The sequence below is a fragment of the Dufourea novaeangliae genome, unplaced genomic scaffold (assembly GCF_001272555.1).
Source record: "Dufourea novaeangliae isolate 0120121106 unplaced genomic scaffold, ASM127255v1 scaffold99, whole genome shotgun sequence".
Classification (NCBI taxonomy): domain Eukaryota; kingdom Metazoa; phylum Arthropoda; class Insecta; order Hymenoptera; family Halictidae; genus Dufourea; species Dufourea novaeangliae.
In genome coordinates, this window is record NW_015373982.1 from 135,383 (window position 1) to 150,715 (window position 15,333).

At 38.5% G+C, this 15,333-nt stretch overlaps 1 protein-coding gene across 2 annotated transcripts; it reads left to right on the forward strand.

Moving 5' to 3' along the window:
* The first annotated feature begins 619 nt into the window (after window positions 1-619).
* On the forward strand, window positions 620-8,204 carry LOC107187189 (angiotensin-converting enzyme-like). Of its 2 annotated transcripts, none has more exons than XM_015575206.1 (13): window positions 620-1,162; window positions 4,534-4,728; window positions 5,026-5,184; window positions 5,264-5,345; window positions 5,414-5,554; window positions 5,674-5,856; window positions 5,925-6,019; window positions 6,085-6,236; window positions 6,342-6,466; window positions 6,550-6,796; window positions 6,896-6,985; window positions 7,058-7,165; window positions 7,243-8,204. In XM_015575206.1, exons 2-13 carry the CDS (start codon window positions 4,543-4,545, stop codon window positions 7,868-7,870), a joined length of 2,196 nt encoding a protein of 731 aa, XP_015430692.1. In that variant the 5' UTR covers window positions 620-1,162; window positions 4,534-4,542; the 3' UTR covers window positions 7,871-8,204. The 2 variants fall into 2 exon arrangements, with proteins under 2 accessions (XP_015430692.1, XP_015430693.1); XM_015575207.1 differs by having other exon boundaries at window positions 620-1,115.
* Window positions 8,205-15,333: the final 7,129 nt, after the last annotated feature.

The window sequence follows — 15,333 nt, forward strand, 5'->3', positions numbered from 1 at the left end:
ATCACAGACGAGATATAAGAATAGACCTAACATGCAATGTAATTTTCTGTAAATTAAAATCTCTGTAAATAACAATAAAAAAAATTCAAACAATCTATTAAGTTTGTTCCATTAAATAAAACAACTTTTATATAAAACATTTTTTCGTATTCGTAATAGATTAATATAATAGCATATGTACATTTATACCGGGCCTTCATTGTATACATACATATGTGTCAAACTGCCGTTCAGGCCGGGCGAGAAAAGTAAAACATTCTTCTTTGCTAGCGAAACCGGGGCAATAATGAGTGTGCGTGTGTGTGTGTGTGTGTGTTTGTATGTGCTACTGTGCGTCATCATGGTGTCCAACGTAGTTTCTAAAATCGGAAACTTTTATGTAGAGTGCGCTCGAAAAAGCGTAATTTTCGTGGGACACAAAGTCCCATAAGATGTTAGGTCTATTCTTATATCTCGTCTGTGGTACATGCTACAAAAAGAGGAAAGAAAACAACCGTATCGTGACGAGCTAACCCGGATTCCTACATTACCGACCGTCCCCCCACACGGATCAGCTCGCAGATTCCGAAATTCATTAGGAGGTGTCCAATCTTTGTGTAACTGCATTTCCGATGGCCATGCGTCATAACGTCACGGGCCGTGCACACACAAGAGCACAAGTAACGCACCATCGCCGAAGCGAGGTGGCATGATGCGAAGGAATTTGGATCGTGCGAACTTTGTACAAATAGTCACAGAGTGGACGCGCGATGCGTTGTACGTCCCACGGCCAGAGATAACGCCGATGTAGTGTCGAGCCCGTGAATATATCAGTTAACAATCGCGCGCGCGCTGGGATCATACACCACCACCGTCGTCGTTATCGTTTGATTTCTCCTTTCGTGGGGCGCGAGAGAAACCGCCGCGCGCTGCTGTGACCCGAAAACGGAGTCACCTTGTAGTTTTGATTTGTTTTTTTTTTTTTTTTTTCGGAAGTCGGAAGAACGACGATTCTATTTCTTCCCTCCATCATAAGCAAGGCCTCGCACGTTCGCCTTCTTCGTTCAGCGCGCACAGAAAGGACACAGAAGTGGAAACGGTGAACGGTCGAGCGAAGTGACGCTCGGCTAGCAAAGGTGAGCCACACACTGGGGATCCCTTTATTTCGTGACAGCGATCCAAGGTGAGAAACTGATTTTTCGTAACTCAACCCACGCTGGGATATGTTCAGTGAAATATTTCAATAATATAGCGCAGGCAAAATGTGACCTGAGTGTTCGTGTCGATTCACTTGGATCTGTGGTCAACGAGCATTATTGTTTATCCTTGAAGAAAGGTGGTTAAGCTGTTTGTGATTTATGAATACGATGCTTGATTGAAAGTGTCGTTTCACCTGTAAACACTGTTTAATGGTGAATAAAGAAAGGGTTAATTAATGGTCATTTTGAATCGACTTGAAAACGATAAGGAATGAACGTAATTTGTAGATCAATCTAATACTCTATACTGCAATGGTAATGTATTTTCACGGAATGCTTGGTTATGTTCTTTTGCGTATTTTCGTATTGTCGTAGCTTTCAGTTTACCAACGGTGTATCTTGTATTATGTATTCATCTTTCTAATAATAGTGAACACTTACTCAGAGATAACTGATAGGTACTTGTCTCTAACATTGGATCACTGTCTAAAATGTCAGTTAAATGTAAATAAAATCCACTTGTTTACACAGCACTGTATCTGAGTCGCATATTGTAATTATAAACGCCCGTGAACGTTCTATAACGCGCAGGGACAGTCTATCGGCATTTGGCAAAGGCAATTATCAAATACGATTATCGGATTTCCATACGTAGGTAATTTACCCTAAGCAACAGCAGTATTCCATGCTGAGCACTATGCGTGGAATCAATTTCGCGGATTTTAAATAACATCTTCTGCTTATCTGTTACGTGAAATAATCGATAAACAGACTCCACACTGTTATCAAAATCGTATTGTGTATAGGTATGTACGTGTGACCAAGTGTATCGATGCAGTATGCAGTTGACGATATACTTAAAAACGCTTATTGAAATTCTATAAATCGCTAGTTATACATATATGTATGTACACATATAACTTGTGGATTCGTTTAATTTTGGTGCAGGTTCCTTAAATAAATTCGAGCGGTAGCATTGAAAACAGTATCCCTCAATTATTCATAATAACTCCTCGCTACCTTCAAAATTAAATTCATCCCAATAGCTACCTTCGGTTTAATAAACAATTGTAATTTAAACCGTTTACAGGCCCCAGGTTGTAGATTTATTAAAATTTTAATGACAAACAGCACTTGATTGGTCCTTAAGTTTTAGTGTCTAAAATAAAAATTATTTAAATAATATTAAAAATATATTTAATATCTACAACATTAAAATTTGTATTGAAATAAATTTGAAATATAAATCTTATGGGGTTAAACATTTTTGGCAAATTAAGGTTTCATTTGTCACGTGTTTCCATTCAATAGAGTCGCCCCTTTAGTTCCGCGAAAATTCAACGCGCTTGTAAACACGTTTTCGTTAACGACAAGACCGTTTCCTTTCTTCTGCACGCTTTCTGCGTCACTTGAACCCCACGGACCAGAGGGCTTACAAAGGTTTATGTATTCATAGCGATGAAAAACATTGTACCGGTCGAACCAGTTCGTATAATACAAAGTGATTTCTTTTATTTCCTTTTTCTTTCGTTCACGGTACAACGGATAATGAGCCAACAACTACGCGTATACCGGAAATGTCCAGTGCGCGCGTAAATGATTTCTGCCGATAATACCATAACATTTATGTATTAAGAACGGCAAGAATTATTCAAGCGCGCAGGCTCTGTGTACATATTACGAATTTCTCGAATAAACTAAATCAACGGAAGTTCGATCGGGACTGATTAACTCGATCGATGTGGTATAATATTGTCGCGTAATCGATACATTTTTTTGACCCCTGTACACACAGCAGATGCACACAGGCATATGTATACATATAGGTATACACACTTTATCGACTATACACAACGTAACACTGAGTTTCCATTGTCTTCCAGTCAACAACACGATTTTACGCGTATCCAAATATGTCCTGACCGGCACATACGGCGAGTTTTAAATTACCAACTTAATGGTACGGTGACTTAATAACACCAGAGCACATGCATGGATAGTAGACACGGTGCTACATCCGTCGTGCAACATATCACGAGTTTCATAGAAACGGCAACTTCAGTTCATACACACATGATCAAATAATAGTAGTTAGTTCATTTACGATTGCTATTAAAAAAAACGTTTCAGCGCTTATGTGTACTTGTTTTTATTCTAGAATCTAGAAAAACAAGTTGATTACGCGAGTCTCGGATATTCTGTCGTATCTATAAGAACGAGATAATTCGTGCGTTCGACACGGTCACACAATAATAATTTCTATCGACGCCATGAAAAAAAAATTAAATTCTAATAATGGTTCTCAATGATAAATTGAACGCGTCGATAGACTAATATGTAGACTCCTGTGGCAAACTCTATGGTCGCAATCGTTTGCCGAGACATAGCCGTATGGCCAAATTGGAAACAATTAAATCCGAGAAGCGGTGGTGTGACCGCGACCAATCGGCTGTCAGATGATTTACGAACCATGATCACCATGGCTTTAAGTTATGTTGTGTTTATACGTTATACGTTAGAAGTTTCTTTCGGTGATATATCACGCGAAAACAAGCAATACGTAACATTTGATGCGTGTAATTAAAGGTCAAACACCGTGTGTTCGTAATGAATTCAGAACTAAACTATGAACGAAACAGCAGAATTAAGTCAAACTAGATTCCAACTTTCTTTTAGTATAAATAACATTTTTTTTTTTAAAGATCATTTATTTCTTGATTATTTACATACATATAAGTTTCTACGGAAATGCCATGGTCTTACTGGCTATAAGTTCTTTGGAAGACAGACTCTTCCTTTAAGACGACACACAAAACGACGTCTAACGCGAAAACAGGAACAGCATTGTTTACTCGACCTCTTTTTTATTGATCGACGTGCCTACTCCATTCACTTCTGAGATAATCTCATTGATAACGAAATATGTATTTTCGTACAAGAAGAGGGAAGAGGTCCATTAAGGGGAGGTACCATCTACAGACTGTTGTCTGCGCAAACCGATCACAATGGTGACCCAGATCCCCAATTTTCTTAAGTCCAATTAGTTTCGAATTGGTAAATCGTGAATTGGTTCGAAAACGGGCGAGACAAGCGCAAATATCGAGTGTTCTCTGAAGGGAATGACAGTGATCAAGTGACTCATTACGAGGATGACTAAGATACTTTTCAATACATAACTGAGAAACCGTATGATCGTTCGGTAACGGGAAAATCGAATATTCATGAAAGCAACGTTGAAGATGTTCGGCAGAATATTCGAAAGTCTACTCCGTGGCGTATTCTTTTCACGGATGGAATTCCCCCCGATGAACCTACATTTTTCTCTTATTTTTATGATAATTTTTCTTTCTAACAGCACAAAGGGATGCCATCAAAATGGGCTTGGATAATTTTTAATCTCATGATTTGCGCGACCGCGTCGCTGGAAAATGACTCAGTCAAGGCTTTCTTGGATTTAACTGAGTTCGATTACGAGGATACTTGTTCGAATACGGCTGAAGCCGAATGGTCGTTCATTAATTCTCCGTCCAATGAAACGCTGTCCATATGGGTAAATTTCAGACCAATATAAAACATATTCATGTTTATTATACGGGAATGTCTCACTTAACTTTTTTGCTTAAAATATTTCCTTTTTTTTTTAATCTCTACCGAAGAACGGATCATGTAAAGCTTCGTATACGTATGACCTTCATTGACTGTAGATTATCATGCTTCGGTATCTAGTATCAAATATTATCAAAGGGAGTATTACAAATCATGAAGTTACGCGGAACAGCCTATACATGTATGTATGTATATGTGTCTAATATTTTTGTAATTCTAACTATTTCTTCTTGCTTTTCAGGAAGAGAAATTAATTAGTTTTGCTACTTTCAAGAGTATACAAAGAAACGAAGTTATTAATATTTCCAGGAATGTTATAGGTGATCCATCTTTACAGTACAAGTATGAGATTGCTGAGAAAGCAGGTGATGCTCTACTGAAGAGCGACGATTTTAAAACAGTAAGCAGTATTTAAATGAATTTAGTGTTAAAGAACATATGTTAGTATATATATATGTCAAATAATTTTACATTTGCAGCTTGTCCACTTTGCTGCGACAACAGAGTTTCAAAGATTATCTATTGTGCATAGAGGAGTCTTAAATAACCACACACGTAAAGGTATTAAATCGAATTAATTAATGGAAGGAAACATATGTGAAATACTAAAACAATATTGTTACTTTTAGATGTGGAACGTGTATTGGCTCTTAACAACAATGTTGAGAAGAAGAACAATGTTTGGACAGCTTGGCATAAAGAATTAGTTCCACTAGCTACAAATTTCTCAATTGTCCTCCCACTTGTTGAAGAAGCTGCCAAAGAAAATGGTTGGTACTTGAAAAAAAACAACGAATAATTGAAACTTATGTATACATACAGGAAAACATTATTATTATTATTATTATTATTATTATTATTATTATTATTATTATTATTATTGTTTCAGATGCCAAAGATGTTACACAATACTGGGAATTATTAAGTGGATACACAGATGGTTATGAAAAAGTCAAATACGAATGGAGTAAAATTACTAATCTTCACAAAAAAGTATTGAAATATGTAATGAACAACTTGTCTCGCAAATACAATATTGATATGAATGAAACAATCCCAGCTTATTTACTTGGTAAGTCAACACTCTAATGTAGCTAAATGTATGCAGCAGTTATCTCCATTATAGTCTTTTGTGAATAGGATCACTACAAGGAAGTGATTGGACTCCTCTATCGGTAGACACATCACCTTATCCAGACTTAATGTATAACATAAAAAAGAATCTTTGGAGAAGGGTAAGTAGCGATTATTCTAATAATACATAAAAGTGAGCTATATTATCAATTAAGTATCGTTTTAGAAACTCTTGGGAAGGTCGTTGTATAAAACTGCCTCGGTTATGGGCACACAGTTGTTACACCAAGTTCCAGAAGCTGATTTTTGGAATAAAAGCAATTTCAATCAGCAGTGTCCATCTAAAATAATTAATTTCTGCGACGATGGTATTATGAGGTATGTACTTCACGGTTGAGCAGCTGAAAGAGTTCTCTAAATGAGTTTGGTCTACTTATAGTAACCATTTCATGTATGTAAATTTAAGCATTATTATCATTACAGAGTATCTACTTGTTATGAACCCACATTGAGCAACTTTCTCTCTGCCCATAAAAATGTAGGAATTGTATTCAATCAAATGACTTTGGAGGCTAATCCAGTACTTAATATAGCTAATCGTTATTCTGGTGGGAAAAAATATGTTAAAATGTATTGCATATGCTCCAGTGAAGAAGAATTCATTACGATCAATAGTTTTCTTCTTTTTCAGCCTTGGAAGATGGTGTATCGGAACTATTTAGCATTCTGGCAGCCAGTCCTGCTTGGTTAAACTACACCCGTGTTACGGATAATTCTACTGATAATCAACAACATTTAATGGTGTCGCTAATGATTACCGCGTTGAACGTATTACCCCGACTGGCTTATTATATGTCTGCAGACATGTGGAGAATTAATGCTATTGAAACAGGCAGTACAAAGACCGAGGATTTAATATCATCTTGGTGGAAATACAGGTATTAGGTTGCTACCTATTAATGTTATATATTCACGAGTAGCTTTCGCTGAATGTTAATTCGAAGTTTTTTTTTTTTTTTTTTTTTTTTTTTTTTAAGGCAAGAATACGAAGGTATTGATGCTAACGGCACTGAAATTCCCACGTTTTTAAATGACGATTACATCACCAGTAATAAACCGTACCTTCCGTAAGTAGCAATAATGACAATACGACTCCGATATTATACTGCGGTATGAATACATAAGTACAATTTTTACAGTAAATTAACTGGCACACTTCTCGCCTTCCAATTCTACCAACATCTAATGGAGTCCACGGAAGTCAGATACGACTCAATAATAGGAAAACAAATGAAGGCTGAATTCATGTGAGTATCGAATTGCAACTTATTCACAATTATCGAAAGCGCAAAGAAGTTACAAAATTGATTTTATCCATCAACAGAAAGATGATACAACATGGAGGTGCCGACGATTGGTCAAGAGTAATCAACAAGTACCTAGAAATAGATGAAATCACCTCTGATCCACTTCTGTCGTTCTTCGCTCCTCTAGAAGATTACGTAGACGAACTAGAAGAAGATTTTCCATACAAGGCAGTCATTGCCAAGGAATCAGAGCTCGAAGAATTAGAGAAGAAGATCTTTGAAGAAGTTAATGCTCCTACAACGATCACAGTAACCACCACATCAACTACCACTCCAAAAAGTGTAGTTAGCCGACAGAAAGTGACTATCAAGATGCCTGAAAATAAACAAAATAACGGAAGGAGTGACATGAACGCCGTATCCGGTAGCACTAAGAACCTAGAGTCTAAATCGTCCGTACACGTGGCAGAGGAAAAACCAGATACCCATAAAGTGTTAGCGCCAGAATCGTCAACTAAAGTTCCTCCTGTTGAGTCATTATACGATAACGATGACGCTGAACAAGACCAGAAACCAAAGATAAGTACTAGTAAAGCAGTTTGGGCGGTAGGAGCGGTGCTCCTTGCGACAATAGTGATTTGTATAATAGCGATCTTCGGCCGGCAAAGATGTCGTAAAACGCCAAAAAATAGACGATACGTATAACAGTGTATACCACCACACCCAACCATCGAGGAAGTATATTTATTCTTGCATTTAGGTCGTAAGGATTTCTACCCCCGAATACGTTATTAATTGTCACAAAAGCCCATTGTCAACATAGAAAGACATTTACTAATTCGCAATATTAGATATTGTGTACATTCCTTACGTTGCTCGTTGGAAAAACCAAACTATGGAGGCTATTTTCTCATCAAAGTTTGTCTGACGAGCAGTACACGAATGTCAATGAAGAGAATTAGATGTTGAATACAAGAGACATGGAAAGTATTAATCATTTGTTATTTTTTTCTCATTGAGGAAAAGTTATTCAACTTAAACCGCATCATGTGTGTATGTCTATTTAACCCTGGATATACATGTCTTTTTCTTTACATCCTGGAGTCTAGTGGACACGATTGTTTCATTCACAAAAAAAAAATATATATATATGTATATATGTATGTATGTATCATCATATTTTCATATATTGGTTTTAATTAATGGATATCTGTGATATCCGTTCCAAAATACGTGCAAACGTTTGTACCCCTAAAGTTTGACTTGTACATTCTATCAGATCAGAGAGGACCCCATATTGTACTTCCAGGGTTAATACAGTTTCAGAACAAAATTTATATCTTCTTTTTTCGTTACTGTATACAATACCGAATGATGCACGAATAGAAGACCGAGTGTACTATGAAAGGATTATCGCAACATGTATGCCAAGTAAAACAGTAGTTCCTCTAACAAGTATGCCAAACCATAAGAAATGGTCCTGACGAAATTCACAAAATGAAATGTGTGTATTGCCCTCTATTTTTCTATAGAACCGTTAGCAATATCGCGACTATAGCGTAGAGTCAATTCTCTGAATAAGGTCTGTACATAATCGTCCGTGTAATTGTAGAAGCGAAGTAGCAGCGGAACGCAGAAGTGCACAGAAATCCTGTACCATCTAATATATTACATAGGTCAGCGGAATGTGTAACATAAATGTATTTTTTCACCATTGTCGCATACGTGTGTGCATCGTTTACAAACGGATTGTATGGAAGATTTATATTTTTTATAAAAGTATTTATTTTGTACCTAACAAATACGAGCCAATAAAAATGTTGTTCCGGTACAAAATGTCAAATTACGGATTGCATAAATTCAGATAAATCCGATTTCTTAGGGGTATTTTAATCGATTTTTACACAGATTAAAACGGAAGATAACATTTATCTGGTTAATACGATGCCGTTACGTTGAGAACCACTGACTCCTCGTCGCCAACTCACGACATGCAAATACATGCATACAGTGACTCAGGCATTTCGAAATACATACTAAGTAAGTGCAAGCAAGAATGATTAACCGATTTCTATTTGCTTGTACTCAATATTTAAATATGTTTTTCAATTTCAATATAAAATTTGCAAGATAGTAACGGTATTCCGTTAAATTTCAATTTGATTTGGTAATTCACGCGAACGGGAGCATGCATAAGGTAAACTGTTACCTTATGTGAAATCTTTGAAACAAAGAAATCGAACGTAAATGATCCAATAATAATTGATACAGAAAACCAATAATAAAAAGTATATTAATAATTTATTACTTACCTTCGCCTGTTTGCTGGAAAGTGGAGGACTGCCTCGACATGCGGTGACGAATACGAGATTCTCGGTTTAAAGTTCAGAACCTCGAAGTCTTCATTTTGTTATGATGAATATTGAACGTCCTTACGATCTTCTTCGACATTTGAACACTCGCTCACATAATCTGAACAGTTTTAACACGAAACATTTATATTTTACACTACTTGTCAAGACTCACGTACTGATTCAAACGAGAAATTCCAACGAACTAATTTCAAACTTGCCTGTGAAACCTAATAGGTCCACCAATTCAAAAATACTACGCGCTGATTGGTCCACATGCAAACAACATCAAGCGTAATAACGAAATATATTCTCTTGAACAAAATAACAATATAATTGAAAGAATTTTCAATAAATCGATTCAATATTTACTATATAGATACTAAATTAATTTATTGTTATTATAGAAACTATAAAATACTTGGTTTATAATACCATCGGGTAATTCCGTATGTTTTGACTCTATTGTAGATTTAGAGAAGAAAAGGGCGGTATTTTCAAATCCCTTCTTTACGCTCAATGAACGGTAAGAGTTTCTATACTTTTAAAATTACTTAAGAATTCTGTAAGAAAGATGAATTACATGTTTTCATACTCCTGTAAGTAAATACAAAGTATAAAACACGACAAAGCATATAAGTCTGGGACAAAAGTGTATCGAAATCCTTATTATTCCATTTTTCATAAAATAGCCTAGAAAGATCTAAATTCGCCCAAACATCCCCAGATTATGTGTCATTCTACCATTCATCGTCAAGCAATCTTTCGAACGAATTTCCAAGGTAGGCGAATGCATTATCATTAAAAAATATTCATCTCGATCGCCCATACAGTTCTGCAGTCGTAATTCCAAGCGTAGGGTGCCGGTCATGCGAAGAAGTAACTACATACATAACAACCATATTCCGTCGACGGCTATCAAAGGCGCAGAAAATCAATATAAGGCGCCGTCGGTTCGTAATCGTAGCCCCACGATCGTCACGCATTCTGCACCAGAAAAGAGAATCGTATTCGCGTGTCTAAAGAATTCGTTTAATCGTTATCGTTCGACGATTACTCATGCACGTGTGATCCCATTGGCGGAGAGGAAATACACGCAGGGTGGGCAAGAAGAAGACAGAGGAATACAACCAGGAAATGTTTGGTGAACCCGCGTAGAGAAAGGGAAAATCGTGGATCAGTCGTTCGATCATCGACGGCCAGTGAGGGTGGTCGGGACATGCGCGCGCGCGTCTCTCCCTGGGAAGAAAGAAAACGTTAAGGGGATGTCCGGATCGCCGACAGTTCCTTATCGTTGGGGCCTTCGCATGGACTCCGAACCCGAGGATACTTGGGGCGTCGGTGCTTGAAATTGCGCGTGCGAAGGGATATACGGAGCAGCCCTCAACCGAACACATCACCAAGGAATCATCATCATCATCATCATCATCCCCCTTTTCTTTTCTACGGTGTGTGCACAACGACGACACAACAGTCGAATCGAGAGCATGCGCGTCCGCCGCCGCTAGCTAGGACACACACGTATACAGGGGGTTGTTGCAGAGCCAGGGAGGGGCTCTGTCTCTCTCTTCGCCCGTAGTGACTCAGAATATGCATTTGACCCGAGGTGGTGGTGGTGGTGTACATCCCTTTTCCGTGTAATTTTTAACGTCGAAAAAGTGGCGATGCTCGTAACGATACATTGTACAGTGTGTTATTACCGGGATATATACAGCGCAGCGATGCCATAATTCGCGGGGAGTGTGTCGTGTGTTACGTGGATCGACTGTCAGCTGTCCCTTCACCATGAACGTGAGTGGTACTTGCGGTATACATACATACACCGTCTCCTAATATCGACTCGTTTTCTCTCTAGGCTAGGCACCTAGCCCGTGCGCGTGGGCGTTTCTCTATTCTAACGTGTGTGTATTAACGTAATCACCAGCGGGCTGGAATGCGGTATCGTTATCTCGCGCGGAGGAAAACAGGATCGCCGCGGATATACATAGTTTCTTTTAACTTCTGTACCATTTATATTCCCTTTAATTCTGTGTACCCCCTCTCCTTGGAGGCATCAGTCGAACCTAATACGTCATTGACCTCTGTCCATATCGTGTAAAATCGATGCGAAGGTTACGTCCGATTCGAAGGAGCTACGTGGTTTCTATCGTGTTCGTTCGTTCTTAGAATATTCCCGGTCCAGATTTTGTTAGAAAACATTTCAATGCTTTATTAGATTTTCTGTAAAAATGTCATTCGTATACTAAAAGAATAGGTTCATCGGACCACTGGTACACGCTATTTAATTGGTAAACTAAAGGGAGCCCGATAATGATCGATTCAAGAAGTTCCGCGACCGGAAGATAAGTGTACCAAGAAATACATGTATACGATTCATCTTTCTCTGTTCAATGAACGGTCGGACTCTTATTAGGATCCAGTGACCTTGTTCGTCGAAGGCAAACTCGAAAGGGGTTTTGTTTGTCGAGAATCGCTCTCCGGTTGTAGTTCTGTCGAGGTAATTAGGATTCCCGTCGCCTTTGGTCGCCTTGCTTAGATTTATATGGGTATACTCGCGGTGAGGAAAAAAAAAAAAGAAGAAAGAACGGAACAAAGCCATGTGGGCCGTATAAAGAAACGTGTTTCGGAATTGCAAAACGGAGGATCGAGAGGCCGGGCGGGCGGGCACATATCCGAAGAAGTTTTATCGCGGTCGTGTTCTCCCAAGCGACGAATTCTCGACACCGCGATTACGTTTTATACAAATGGAGGAAAAATATGTATATACAATATCTTGGATATTATTTTATACTGTACCGCTATACACGTGTACCGATAAGATTATCAGCGTTCAAGTTTTCATTGTATAATCTTCACACATTTAATTATAAATTTCTTTATTGTTTCTGCTATACATTCCAATTAATTCCGTTAAGATTTGTCGTTGCATTGCACATTAATCACAACCGAGTTATCGTGTGTGTTTTGAACTAGCCGTGTGTTAAATTTCAAACGTTATTGGAGCATTAGAAACATGTTTTAGAGCTCGACGATCCCATGGGCCATGGGCCATGGCCAGTCGTTCCTCTCACGTTCAACCCATGTAAAATTCCAACATTGTTTTGCTTACGCCCGTATGATAGTGGGGAACGAGAGGCATTTTCCCCTTAACGATATTTATCTTAGCTCTCGACTCTCGAGAAGAAATGCACCAACAATCTTTCGGAGATACTTACTCCTTCGCCGCCACTTGTGTACGTTTAAAAATAGCGTCGCGTTTTATAACGTGTGTGAACCACGACGAAACAGCTTTGGGAATGTGAATTTTCGTCCCTCTGAATATCCCGAAACTAGGGAAAAAAATTTCAAATATATTTTGAGAAAAAGTTATTTTCGCATTCTCTCCGGCTTCTTGCATTTTCATTGAAATATCAAGGGTAAAATTATGTCACTAAACTTTACGGTATAATAATTTACAATGTATACTGATATAAAATAGTAGAGAGAATCATTTGTACTTTGTTTCTTTTAGTGTTAAGAACACGAATAGATTTTTCCGAGCAACTTGAATTAATAATCTGTTAATATTTTTCAGACCTTGGCGACAGATATTGTCTGCGGCAACGGGGAACGTGTTGGTGAGTTCGGTTGCGCATACATTTTCCTGATTTATACTTCTCAAGACCTATTTTACAATGCAGATCAATCTTCTAAGTCAAAGCGAGATCTTTTTTTCATAGTACTTTGTATCTAAGTATGTAGAATACTTGTTTTAGCCAATTTTTTTGCCCAACACATGTTTCTTCTTTGTTGTTTTTCCTCTTGATTTCAACTGCATGAGGTGTGCTTTGTGTAACCGCGACTGATTTATGGTTCACCCAGTATATTAGTGTTCATTGCTCGTTAAACAACTCGAGAGAAGAGTACCTAAAGTGGATATTTCTGTAGCGTTAATTCCTAGAGGGACGTCGATTTTTCGGTATGTTATTGCGCGCCGCTGGTAATACTAGGTATTCCGTGGCAACTGCATTGTGATTCTCTAGGATATTCTTTGTCCTTGTCCGGTGTCATTTACCGAACACTGTATAAAAGAAAACCGTATACCTAATGCGATTGTAGCAAACGGGATTATTTCAGCGTACCGCTTCTTTCTACCCATTCCTACAATTCCCATTGCCCGAATCAATTTCACATTGATTTTCCTATTGTGTTTTGCTACGTACTGGCACTATAGTTACATCATAATTGAGGTGTTCGTGACTAAAACAACATTCAATAGAAGATCAAAAATTGAATTTTATATCATAGCCTGTTTTATATCATTCCTGATAATGCCTACAATGCAGGGAAATTCGAACTTTTTAGCATACATTTCTGTTATAAATTCTTGAGTTTCACGAGACTTGCCGGCAGTTCATGTTACGTATCAGCCTTGTTTAGAGGTCTACGCCGTTGTTGTAACACTTAAACAACCGGTATGAACTGCACCTGTTTAAACTTTATTTTTCATTTGGGGGTTAAGTTCGCAGTCAAGCTGTTACTCTGCGTATGAAACTTAAACTTCCATCGACCCTGAAATATTTCGTCTGAAAAAAAAGTAATTGTTAAATGTCACAATAAAATGCAACGAAAATCGTACGGGCATCCCCCGATCGTTCAATGATTCATCGTGAAAGTGACAAATCTATGTGGTCACTTGAGAATCATCTTGCATCCGGTGCTTCAGAACAATTAAACCGTACCCTCGCCCCTCGAACGATAGAACTGCACCTTGTCCAAAAATCTTTCTTCTCTGTCTATGCAAGTGAGTAACGTCATTAGACTATTTTTAACGGTTGATACGAGAATCGATTTCTCGGAGCGCAAGTTGCAGCGATGCCTCGAATTTCAAATCGAAAGTCCCACCGTGATTACCGAGTGTACCCGAGTGACCGAGTTTCGGCCCGAGTAACGAATGAAAAATGAAAGAGAAATATCTGTCCAACAGGTAATGCAATAATTACCAACAGAGATCTGTAGCTGGATATCAAGTTAAACAATAATTCGATTACCAGTCGGTGCAACGATGTAAAGGTTAAAGGTTCGTAACTCGTAACACGGAGTTGCCGTACGATCATGGTCATCGGGGTGTTTTGGGGTTAGTGTTGCTTCCGGTTTTTAATCGCAATGCGTTCAATCGTGAGACAAACGATAAATCGATTGAAGGTAACACGACGAGATCTTTGTTATGAAACATCTCGCGTGTACATTCAATGAGCCGACAGAATAGAGCTACTGCTCTCTATTCTGGCCGAGGCAGAGCGAGTATTTATTAATAGAGATTAAACTCCGCGTCGTGTCGTGCCGTGTGCAAACGCTCTCCCGCGCAGGACGTGTGCTGTTAGGGCAGTCTGAGTCAGACTGCGCTCCAGAAACTGATTCCGCCAAAATAAACGTGGAAAAATATTGCGCGTACCTATCGGTTAACGTGCCTATAATCGTTCCACGAATTAGCCTATCTAACTACGGCGCTTCGATAGGCTCGCGTGGATGTGTCGAGTGTCGTATTGAGTGGTTATACAGATCAAAGTCATCACATCGATGTAATAATCGTGATTCGTTTCAGCGAACACGAACGCCAATTCGGGAGTGACGAGCCTCGAGAACATCCGGCTGAACCTCGATGTCATTTTCGTGCTCATGTGTGTTGTTGTTTGTGTACGTTCTCTCGCTGGAACCTTCCTCCTTTGTGAAGAACTATACAGGTTCGCCCCCTTTACGATCGATCGATCCTATTTTTTTGCTTCATGTGTGTTCACTCATGTGGGGGAAATGTTTGTCGCGTTTTTGAATGCCACT

What these genes read in the sequence shown, in the direction of transcription:
- LOC107187189 (XM_015575206.1), top strand. Translation starts at nt 4,543, where the DNA reads ATGCCATCAAAATGGGCTTGGATAATTTTTAATCTCATGATTTGCGCG. An exon ending in AATCCCAGCTTATTTACTTG is followed by an intron (nt 5,857 to 5,924) that starts GTAAGTCAACAC and finishes TTTTGTGAATAG; the next exon opens with GATCACTACAAGGAAGTGAT. An exon ending in CAAATGAAGGCTGAATTCAT is followed by an intron (nt 7,166 to 7,242) that starts GTGAGTATCGAA and finishes ATCCATCAACAG; the next exon opens with AAAGATGATACAACATGGAG.